Source organism: Tachysurus vachellii, chromosome 25 (assembly GCF_030014155.1).
Source record: "Tachysurus vachellii isolate PV-2020 chromosome 25, HZAU_Pvac_v1, whole genome shotgun sequence".
Taxonomy (NCBI): Eukaryota; Metazoa; Chordata; class Actinopteri; order Siluriformes; family Bagridae; genus Tachysurus; species Tachysurus vachellii.
Window position 1 is genome coordinate 9,144,509 of NC_083484.1, and position 12,125 is coordinate 9,156,633.

The 12,125-nt window shown below is 35.0% G+C and overlaps 1 protein-coding gene across 2 annotated transcripts in view; it reads right to left on the minus strand.

Moving 5' to 3' along the window:
• The window catches only part of gnal (guanine nucleotide binding protein (G protein), alpha activating activity polypeptide, olfactory type), a 50,880-nt gene that overhangs the window by 12,237 nt on the left and 26,518 nt on the right, over positions 1-12,125 (minus strand). For both annotated transcript variants that reach the window (XR_009647813.1, XM_060862222.1), the window contains exons 6-9: positions 3,228-3,282; positions 1,865-1,938; positions 1,496-1,554; positions 1,224-1,344 (exon numbers count right to left, since the gene is read on the minus strand). Coding sequence is in view for 1 of the 2 variants with exons in the window: in XM_060862222.1 (XP_060718205.1) it covers positions 1,224-1,344; positions 1,496-1,554; positions 1,865-1,938; positions 3,228-3,282 (309 nt within the window). In the remaining variant the exon portion in view is untranslated. The remainder of the gene's footprint in view (positions 1-1,223; positions 1,345-1,495; positions 1,555-1,864; positions 1,939-3,227; positions 3,283-12,125) is intronic.

Sequence of the window (12,125 nt, forward strand, 5' to 3'; positions counted from 1 at the left end):
TGAAATTCATAACACCTAATGTTTATTTGTAAGAAATTTGTATTTACAAAATGTGTTAAAAAAAGTTTGGTAATACACAGATTTGTTAACTGGAATCTAAAGCAAAGCTGCTTGATCTACTAGGAGCTACACTTTATTCATCCTTTTGATGAGGTCCCACTAGTATAGACCAGATCCCACTAGCCCAGAAAAAAGCTTCTGGTAAGGAACCTTTTTCCCCCCGATACATTTAAGAGGTGTGATACATTTGGGAGGGTTCATTGCTTCAGAATGCCTAGTTTTGGCATCATAGCTCCATGGCAAACACTACAAGTACAAGTGATGCTCGATGCTAACTAGATTCTACAGTAAAGTTATATCCACATATAATTTAGATACATATCATTGGTTGCAAAATGAACCAATAATGTATGCAATATACTGATATCTGTGTCTACAATGGAAAGAAATCTTTACAAAAAGCTCTATAACAGTCATTTTGATTTCAGGACCACTGTAAAAGTAAACAGCATTAGCCACAACCCGAGAAACTTCAAATTACCTTTTACTTCACCTTTACCAATAGAAATGCAGGGGTTATTAGTGTTATGAAACACTACTGAAGTTTGGTGTGGTGCAATGAATAGTAGTAAAGTGATACTAGCTAGGTTGAACCAAATAACAATACAGTCACAGTCATTCTTGGCTAGAAGCTGACATGTGCTGTCTGAGTGGGAAGAACTGACACTGACAAAATTTGGAAGAAAATCTGGAAATTAATGAATGATTTTAGGAATGCGCAAGCAAACAATAGAATTTAACAACAAAATGTGGGATCACAATCTTGTACATATCTTATGCTGTACCACACTTTCTGGATAAAAAAAAGTTTACAATTCTTACAATACAAAAATTTATGCTACTCTTTATAACTCTTTATGCTAATAAATTACTGAATTGCAAAACAATAAATCATAGACAATAAAGAAATAAAATAAATGCTTTATGAACCACAATAGAAATAATATAATCTCAAATGGCAACACTTTATAAATTGTCAATATGTAATGTGATAAAAGAAAACTCAAGAAAATTTGAGGGAGGGGAGGGCTGCTAGCACAATTCCACTAGCTATTCAAAACTATAAATACTGCAAATATATAGTTAATTTCAATTCAAATGTACTATAGTCAGACATTAAGAGGATCAAAAAAAGAGAAATCTAAAAGAGAGACAGGCGGAACCTGTTATTCCAGATACTGCGGAAAAGATCTAGGGACTCGCGAAGGCGGTTAGTGCTGTTGTCTTCTCTGATCACCATGTTGTAACTGCTGCTGGCCGCCACAAAAATGATAGCTGTCACATCTGGAACAACATACAGCAAAAAGCACTGTCACTAAGATGGGCTCATTATTTCTGGATTTGTTTTAGACTTGCAAAAGCCACGTTAAAGATACAACCATTAGAATAATTTTAACTGGTAAAATAAACATATATGTACAAATGCATAATTCACCATTAAAGCACTGGATCCATTTTCTTCTCTCATCTCTCTGACCACCTACATCAAACATGCTGAGAGAGAAAAAGAAAATGAGCAGGGACAAGGACAAACAAAATCAGGTATCCATGTAAAAAAAACCTTTAAAACAATTATTTGTTTGTAAATTATGAAATAATTACACATTAACACAGCACACATTAATAAGAAGAGAATCAATTTCTTTCTTAATACAATTACAAAATGTATTATCAAATCTCTTAATTACTTTCACCACATAGGCCTACGGTTGAATAGATGCTAATATATTTTCACCTAGACACCCAGTCCTTTGGATTGATTACAGTCTACCTTCAAAAAAAAGTAAAGACTACAACAACTTACTGAAAGTTGACTTTGTCTACTTGGAATCGCGTTTCGAAAATCCCTGAAGTCAAAACTCTGCACCTAAGCAAATCCTGCACAAAGTGAGGAAATGGAATGGAATATAGTAAGAAAAGAAATGACACATGACAAATGACAGCAGAAAGTTATCAACATTTTATTTAAATAAAAAAAAAGAACATGGATTTTTCTGGCCTTCTTTTATTTATAACCTGAAGACATTTGGGTTTGAGATCCAAAGATAAATATGAGACAATATTTCAGAATTTTAGCTTTCATTTCCTAATATTTACAATTGAATGTGTTAACTAAAAATGTGCTTTCTGTTTGAACCCACTCATTTTTCAAGTAAAGAAAAATGGAAAAGCCAAAGTGTGAAAAAAGAAAGGATCCCCTGATCCAAAACATAAAATCTTATCAGTCAAGCAAGGTGAAGGAAGTGCCATGATCGTAGCAACAGAATGAATTCAGAAGTCTACAGAAACATTCACATTGTATTTGTGTTCATTTTTTTGAGTCATTGTCTTGCTGCTTAATGAAGTATTTTATAAACTAAATACTTCATTAAGCAGCAAGACAATGACTCAAAAAAATGAACACAAATAAGAACTTCACTGAAGTTTAGATTGGCCGAGTCTATCACTTGACTTTTTAAACATGTATTTCACCTCCTGAAGAGGAGACTGAAGGGAGAACCAGAACAAGCAATAACTAAAATAATCTGCAGTAAAAGGCCGGAAATAAATCAGAAATAAATCAGAAACAAAGAATAGTTAGTTTGGTGATGTCTGTGGGTTGTCCACTTGATGCCGTTATTGCAAACATGTGGAACCAGCTAAGTATTATTTACTTTCATTTTCTTTTGGAGGTTGTTTAGCTAGCTAGTCATCCAAGCTGGCTATTTTTAAATGTAATGTTAGCATTTTGGGTTTAAGATGCAGCTCTGAATAACAATTATAAGAAGGTGTTCAGCAGAGCACATAAAGTAAAGTTATGTGTCAAGTATAAACCATGTCTGTTTGCTTCATGTAGAGAACATTAATGCCATAGCCATTTAGGTTTTTTGTATTATATGTATTATAATGTATTAATTAAAGCTGAATGTTACAGCAGAAACAGATAAACCCTTTCAAAGACAAATATATATATATATATATATATATATATATATATATATATATATATATATATATATATATATATATATATATATATATATCCTGTATAAAGACACAAAAATTACTTTCTAAATTTAGTACAGAGACTACATTAATCAAAAAGATTACTCCAACTAGTATATAACACTGTTTTCAGGGTATCCTTTCAGCACGCAAGCACAAGCACACACTCTAGTGCACCCCACCTGGTCTGTTGGTGTATAGTCATTTTGCCGTACTGAATCAATTCTGTCCAGGAAGCTGAAAAACAGATAATACAGTAAGCTGTTTTTGAATCTCATATAAGGATTTATTACAACCCGAAGTGTACTGATAACTGAAACTATTAAATAATAATTTCTTCATTTTATAAAATATATATGTTCACCATGATTTGTTTTTTTTTAGAAACTCAGAACTAATTCTGGTAGCTGTGGATGTGTTTTATAAACCTGCAGTTATACATAATATTTTCATAATTCAAAACATTAATGCAAATAAACAGGGCTTCCCTGGAAATAAAGGCTCATGCATAATTGGCATGCATATGTACAAATACTTGCTGAGTTCCTATGCTAATGTGCACTTGAGGATTCAGACAACCTGTGTGTACATGTGTGACATGTTGCTTTCATGAATCCTGGCTAAACAACCGCTTGTATCAAAATATGAATACAGTGATGCCTCGAGATACGAGTTTAATTCGTTCCGTGACTTTGCTCGTATCTCAAATTGCTCGTATCTCAAAACAATTTTCCCCATTTAAATGAACTGAAATCCCATTAATCAGTTCCAGCTCGCAAAATTCCACCCCAGTTGTTTTGTTTATGTGTTTTGAATATAGAAAATGTACAGTACCTGTATTTATAAATGACAAATATTGTATAAAAACATACAGTAATAAAAGAGAAGGTTAAAAAAAAAAACTGGTTTTACTTTACGGAAGATGCGCACGGAGGTTGAGGGAGGATTAAAAACAGGCGGAGGAGGAGGAATTCTGTCTCGTACGTACACTTTCGCTTTCGTTCACTTACTCGCTACTGTACACTCTTAATGCTACTTTACACTTAAATGGAACTTAACTAAACTTCACTAAAATTAACAAACTTAAATCAAGCATGGCGTTAGTTCTGGCAGGCCACGGCGTCAAGCGTGCATCAGCTGTTAATCAGCTGTCCACGACACGCACCAATCCGGTGAACTTAATTAACTGAACTTAATTGCTACAATTTCTTTACATTAATTTTGCTTAATTTTCTTCATCACTTTTCTCTTCACTTGTTTTTGCCTTTTTTGCCACTCTTTCCTCACTAATATCTGCCGGTCCTTTTAATAAAAACCTGTCCGGTCGGCATATCAGATGCAGTGTAGTCGCACAAGTTAAAATTTTTTAACGGATCCAACGCTCAAAACGGATCCGAAAATTACGGATCCGCAGATGGTCGGCATCTCACGCAGCCCCTTTGCGACTGTCCATAGGAAATGAATGACTTCCGGTTTATCGGCCGTCGTTTGTTGTGTGCAGTGGAAAGGCAGCTTTAACCGAGTGAGACGCGGGGAGCTGAGGCGGGGGAAACAGAGCACACGTGGTTGTTGGGGATCTTTGTTTCGGCGGCGGCGGCTCGGATGCTCGTATCTCACACGTGGTTCTTGGGGATCTTTGTTTCGGCGTCGGCCCGGATGCTCGTATCTCACACGTGGTTGTTGGGGATCTTTGTTTCGGCGGCGGCGGATTGGATGCTCGCATCTCAAAAATTTGCTCGTATCTCACAACAAAAATTTGGTCGAATCACAGCTTGTATCTCAGAAAATTCGTATGTCAATGCACTCATATCTCGAGGTATCACTGTATATGAAAAGACATGGCCTCTTTCAAGTCTAGGCTTTTATTTATCAGAGCTAAGCAGCAACTTATACAAACAAACAAATAACCTCAGGTGACAACAAATAAAAAGGTTGCAGAATGTAGTTTTTTAAATTAATATTTAAAACAAACATTTAGAAACCAAGTGAAACATTTAGAAATCTTCCCCAATCAATAAAATATTCATTAGCTGGGGTACTTCTGAAAGTTAGATCACTAATTATCAATAAGGGTGACTACCTCTATAAAAGAATGTTTTTTGCCAGTTTGGTGTTCTGGAGCACATAGTGTATGTGTTTCTACATTTTCCCAAAAAGATAGGAGAGAATAGGACAGGTATGATGGCATCTTCATACAATTTTCATTTTCAACATTTTATAGAGAAGGATTGCTTACAAATGGTAAGCCTTTAAGACCTTTGCCAATTTTCACAAAAGTGGGCAACCCAGAAAATAGCAGCACAAAATAGATTTTCCCAGGTTGCAACTGAACAAGCCACTGAAGTTCACAGCATATCACCACAAACACCTCATAACAACTGTCCAGCATGGTGATGGACGGGTTAATGATTTGGGCTTGTTTTGACCTTGAAAACTTGAAATTGTTGAGAAAACAATAAACTTCGATTAATACTAGTATGTTCTTGAGACAAATGTAAGGTCATCTGTCAAGCAAATTAACAGCAAATTAACACTTAACTAGCTAAAAAAAGATTCAAGGTGTTTCAATGGCCAAGGTAAAGTCCAGAAACCCTCAAAGAAATGCTATAATGGGAAAGAGCTGCTCAGCTCATATCTCAATGATCAGGTTCATCATATTTTTCAGGGCCATTTTTTTGCTTACAACCACAAACCTACTAAACTCTACACTACACCGCTAAGAACCTGATGTCTCAGTAATACTTTACACTCTGTAAGCACCTTGCAGTTCTGCTCCAGCCTGTACATTCTGTTACATCTTTTCTACCAATTATAAATGTAACTAAATTCATTGCTTACCTTAGTTTCTCTCCATTTATGTATATGTACATACAACCCACAAGACCACAAGAACTACTGTTAAGAGCCTCTGTGTCTCTGATGGCAAGGTAATTAGTTAGGATATTACAAACATTTGTTGTACACCAAATATATTTTGGGTTTGAAATTAAAAGATGAGTATGAGAAGATCACAATGTCAGAATGTTAGCTTTCATTTGCTGATATTTAAATATATTAAACAACTTAGAACATATGTCACTTTCATTTGAAGCCCCCATTTCTCAAGTGATGATTAAAAATACTAAAACATGTGACTGCTATTTGTGCCCTATTACACAACACCCAAAATATGTCTAATCACAAAATTGCCACAACATTACGTGACATCAAAACGCTCAGCACAAAGAAGACAATTTAATTGTATTCAATTGACATAACATGACATCATGTGGCACCACGAGACATTACGTGCACAAAGTAAGTGAGTACAAAGTAAGTGAAACAAAAAAATGTGGGAAGTATACAAGCAGAAGCTCACAAATTGCTCCTAGCTCCTAGCACTAATAAGGCAAGAATGGACTGCCATCAATCAGGATTTGGCCCAGAAGCATGCCAGAGTGAATTGCAAATGTTATGAAGAACAAGGGACAAGAACAAGGTTGTCAACACTGTAAATATTTACTGTTGTAAATACAACACTGTGAATACTTACTGGCTGGGCATGCATCATCCGGTTCAGTGGGCCTATTGGTTCTTGGATTGACGCTTGTCATAGGAGATGTCATACTACAGATAAGTGTCTGAAATCTTCTGACACTGCCATAGCTTCATTGAAGGAAAAAATGGATCACAAAGGCCATTAAAAGGCTGTTGATGGCCATGTAAAACCAGCGATCAATAGCTACATATTTTACCCTAGGATTAAAGAAATCTTTTAGGATTTTCAAAATTTGTCTCAAACGACCACATTGTGAACTAATTCACACAGTGTAAGCCTAGCTTTATAAAAGTATTGCCTTTGAAAATACTGCCACCCAATCTATCCACTGGCCTCAAAAAGTTTTGGCACCCCATTTATTAATTTGGGAACGAGCTTTAAACAACTCACATTTTCTTCTGGAAATGTACATATCTAGTTATAGTGTTTGCAAAGCAAACATCAATATTGTTTATCATTTTATTATTATTAGTGGTGCTTGAAAAGCAGCATACACTATTAATGTTAAAGGTAAATAGTAACTTAATTCTAAACTTTTTATTCTAGGTTTCTATACTTCTGTAAAGCTGTTTTGAGACAATGTTCAGTGTTAAATTCACTATAAAAATAAATTGAATTGAACTGAATATTACTCTCATTAGTTTATTTTCATTAGCGGTGCTTGCAAAGCAAAGCACCCTATTATTATCTAACTTATTATCAGTGGTGCTAGAGAGCAAAGCACACTGTCACAATTACTATCTCACTTATTATTACTATAAGCATTGCAAAGCACATTATTACTATTTTACTTGCTTATTAGTAATGCTTGCAAAGCAATCACTCACTTGCTTATTATTATTATTATTATTATTATTAGTGATGCTTACAAAGCAAAGAGCACAATTACTAACTTACTTGCTTATTATTATGTGGCACTTGCATTGGCATATCAAAATGCTCGGCACAGTACAGAATTTATCTATCTATCCTATCAATTTATTCCTTCAATATTAAGTGGAATCATAATGTACACATGTGACATATCCAAACATTTGGGACAACAAGGAGAATTGTGTTATGAGTATTCTGATGATTATTCTGCTAATAATATATGCCTTCATCAGTCAGAGGTTACTAAGAGTAATATTTCAGAGGTGTGTAAATTATCCAAGGTGATGTTTGATGCTGTAGTATTTTCTGGCCCCATCCCAATGTGATGTGGTAATGTGGCAGGATATGGTCACTGAACTGCTGGATGTCCAAGTAGCGCTCTGAAATGTGGTCTTCAAAGATAATTGGATCATTTTTGAAGGTAAGGCTGGCCTGTTAAGCCAGGACCATGTCTATCCCACTCGGGAAGGTGCTGCTCTCATTTCTTGCAGCATAGCACATAGTATAGGACTACTAGTAACAGGCCTAGTTGTGACAATCCAGAGCCTGGTCCAGGGAGCAGACAAACAGGCTAATTATGCCTGCCTGCTAGCTGCAATGAGTTGTCACCCAGGGTTCAAAATAAAGATAAGTTTCCCGATCTAAACAAAAATCTATAAACACTCAGTTTGTTGTAGTAACCTTACTAGCATAAGATTTTGAAAGATTGATGTGGTAGTCTAGTTTTTACGATGTTGGACTACCAATTTGAACGTTGCAAGTTTGAATCTGAAATCTGTCTAGTTGTGTACAATGTGATAAAATTTTAAGTCATTGTACATAAAGGTGTCAAATACCGCAAATGTAATGTGAAGCTAGGACAGTTAAATCTAAGATCTCTTGCATCAAAAGCACAATGGTTACTGATTATAAGTTTAGTGTTACTGACTTAACAGAAACATGGATTAAACCAAATGACTCTGTCGCAAGTTATAGTTATATACATCAGCCATGCCTAACAGGCAGCAGAGGGGGGGTCACATTTGTTTATGATGATAAGCTAAGCACCACACATAAATATAGACATATATTCAAATCATTTGAATTTCTTCATACTAACTTATGTATCCACAAAAAAAAAAATTTCATTTTGCAATTTGCTTTGTCACAGTGTTAAACATACATTAAACGTACACCATGTTTAACGTACTTTAAACGTGCACTACTGCAGAGAGATTTATGAATAGTCTCCCAAATTTATCATCCATGGTTGGATCACCATCTGATCCCACGGAACTTGATCATGTGACTGATTACTTTGATTAAGTGTTTCTCTACACCCAAATATTGTAGCTCCACTAAAAAGGAAAATATTTAAAGATAAAAAACTTGCATACATATCTCTCCACCAAAATTGAAGATGACAAATATAATCCTACATTTTTATTTAATGCTGTAGCAGAATGAACTACAAATAAAACATTGTAGAAAAGCACACACCATCTATTTGCAGCAGCAAAGACCTGAATTATTTTAATAAAACAATTGGTAATAACAGGCAGAAAATTCAGACCATTAATTTAATACCAAACAATTTAATAGATAATGCTGTAGATAATATTACTGATCAGAGAATGTTTCTGATCAGCACTGTATTACTCCCCTTTGAGCGACCGATTTCACTTTCTTCTTCTTTAAAATGATCAGCCTGTATTCTGGATCCCTTACCTACATGTATTTTTAAACAGATAATGCCAATGTCTACATAAGTTCTTTCCTTGTTTGGTGCTCTGCAAGGTTCTGTTTTTGGCCCACTGCTTTTGTCCTTATATATGCTACTCCTTGGTGCATTTATTTGAAAACATGATATTAGCTTCCACTTTTATGCTAATGACACACAGCTATATGTTTCAGCCAAATCTGATGAAAAACACCAGCTTAAAAAGACTAAAGAATGTGTAAAGGAATTACACAGCGGATGCTTGTTAACTTACTTTTGTTTAACCCTGACAAGAAAGAAGTGCTTTTACAAGGACCACAGGCAGCCTGATGTAAGCTTTTTGATTACATAGTATGGATTGTCTTTATATATAATTCATCATGGCAACAGTAAAAGACCCTGATGTAATTATTGACTCTGGTCTCTAATTTGAAGCTCAAGTAAATAGCATCACTAGGGTAGCCTTATTTTATCTCAGAAATATTGCTAAGAAATATGTTGCCACTTCATGATGTAGAAACTCTAGGTTGTAACGTTTTACTGTCTGGATGTTCCAGCTAATCTAGAACGCAGCAGATAGAGTAGACAATAGAATAAATAGAAACAGAAGAAATGAACACATAATTCCTATCTTATCCATGCTGCATTGGCTTACAGAAATTACGCATTGATTATAAAATACTATTACTAAATTATAAAGCACTCAATGATAACACGCCACAGTACCTGAGTGATCTTTTGTTTTTTATGATCCATCATGCCTACTCCGATCAAAAGGTGCAGGCTATTTGGTTGTACCTCAAGTAGTAAAGGCTACAGTAAGAGACAGATCTTTTTCTTACAGAGCACCAAAGTTATGGAACAGCCTTCCAATTAGTGTTCGGGAACCAGATACAGTCTCGTGCTTAAGTCCAGGTTGAAAACACTAGTTGTTTAGTCTAGCTTTTTATGAATAGCTTTTCTTAGGTAAAGGAGCAGCTCTGGATGGTTCATGGGCATATAGTGTTTGGAGAACTGGGTGTTTATACAAATAAACTAAATTGAATTAAACTGATGGCAGCAAGTGACATCCTGTGACATAGATAGATAGATAGATAGATAGATAGATAGATAGATAGATAGATAGATAGATAGATAGATAGATAGATAGATGTAAGGAGAGTTTAAAGATAGGATGCCAATACTTTTAGAGTTTTTGGGTAGATTGGTCAAGTGTATAGGTAAATGAACCGATAGTGTCCTTTACAGCTTCCGTGACTGAGAGAGCTGGAGAGAAGAGGGACATTAGTCCTTCACAGACAGGTATGTCTGAAAGCTGTGCACAAAATCTAATTTTGCATCATTTTGATCAATAAGAATGTCACACAAGTCCAATTGGTTGTTTCTCTAGTGGTAAAATTAGAATTATGTTTGCTTAGAAAAGTAATATCAACTCAAGTCAGACCAGGATGAACAAATTGGCTGAGCTTCATGCATTTAGCTTGAAAGGTCTTGGAGTATCATTTAGAAATGAATTGTTGATGAAGAATAAGAATAATTACATTTTTAAAGCTTGTCATGAAAAACTTTGATGTTAGCTTGACAAAGAAACATAGTACATAAATATTATTAACATTACTAAACATTAGTAACATCCAATAATTTTGGAGGAGAGAGGACAGATTTTGGCAATACTTTTGGAGGAGAGGGAACAAATGAGAGTATACACAACACACAGTTCTCATTGTGCCACGCATTTTGATATGCCACTGTAAGCAATAGTAATAAGTAGGTGAGAAAAGACACCACTAAAATGCTAATGTGGCATCACTAATAATTGGGCCAATAATAAAGGAAAATTAAGTTCTGAGTGTTAATTTGGTTCAGTTTCCAAGATACAGTTTCAGGTCAAAATTGTATCAAAAAAAGGGGTGTGAGACTATGATCCATAACTCTAATTTAGCAATAATAACAGTACAACACCAATCATTATAATGTATCTTTTTATTGATACCAATAACATAACTTTCTATCCATTCGTGTTCTTTTTTATGAAAAACTGTCCAAATTGTGGGTGGGTTCACCCCATTGTCCAATAGTCTTCCCAGACTATTAAGATGCAACCTCAAAATTATACTGTTTTAAAGCTTATAAAATATAATGTGAATATCAGATATTAACAGAATATAAGCTCTAACATCAGAGTAAACGTCAAGGTTCCATCTTTAGTTGGTATCTAAAAGGTGCTTTTTGGCTTGTCTCTTGTAAACTGCGGTAGGATGAACCCTGGAGAGATTCCAGCAGTAATCGGCAAGCATGGACAGACTTCATTTCCCATGGTATCTTTACTCCATGCCTGTGATATCCTGGTGGAATTTCTCCCTATGCCCATCACTCACTGCCCCACAGATCAAAAGTAAATAGTCTAAATGTGAGGGTAAGTGAATTTTCAGTGTCCTGTTTGCAGCAAGTGCTTTATAGGTGTTTTTCATAGTCATCTGCCTTGCTGTTCCCAAGAACTAGCCATCACTTCTGTGGTTGGTGCATTCCCTTCATACCATTGGGAATGCAAAAAGCATGGATTTTTGTTCTTGTTTTTATGGCTAATCCTAAGTTTGAGGCATCTTATTTGGCCAATAATGCACATGTAATGGAACAATATTTTTGCATCCAAAATATAGGTGGTATATAGGTGGTATAACTTTTTTACCACTGCCGTCATACTGCACATTTGAAATGCAAATATAACCTGACCACAAATGTAACACAATTTATCTGCATTGTTTAAAGTTTTGAGGCTTGGTTTCTGAGGAAAATATCTCGCGACTGTTCCTTAGAAATTTTGGACAAAGACACTTTCCGAAAATTTGTCGACCAGTGTATTAATAATACAGTAATAAAGCACCTGAGATAGTAATAGTGTATTTTTCAAGCACCACTACTACTACTACTACTACTACTACTACTACTACTAATAATAATAATAATAAT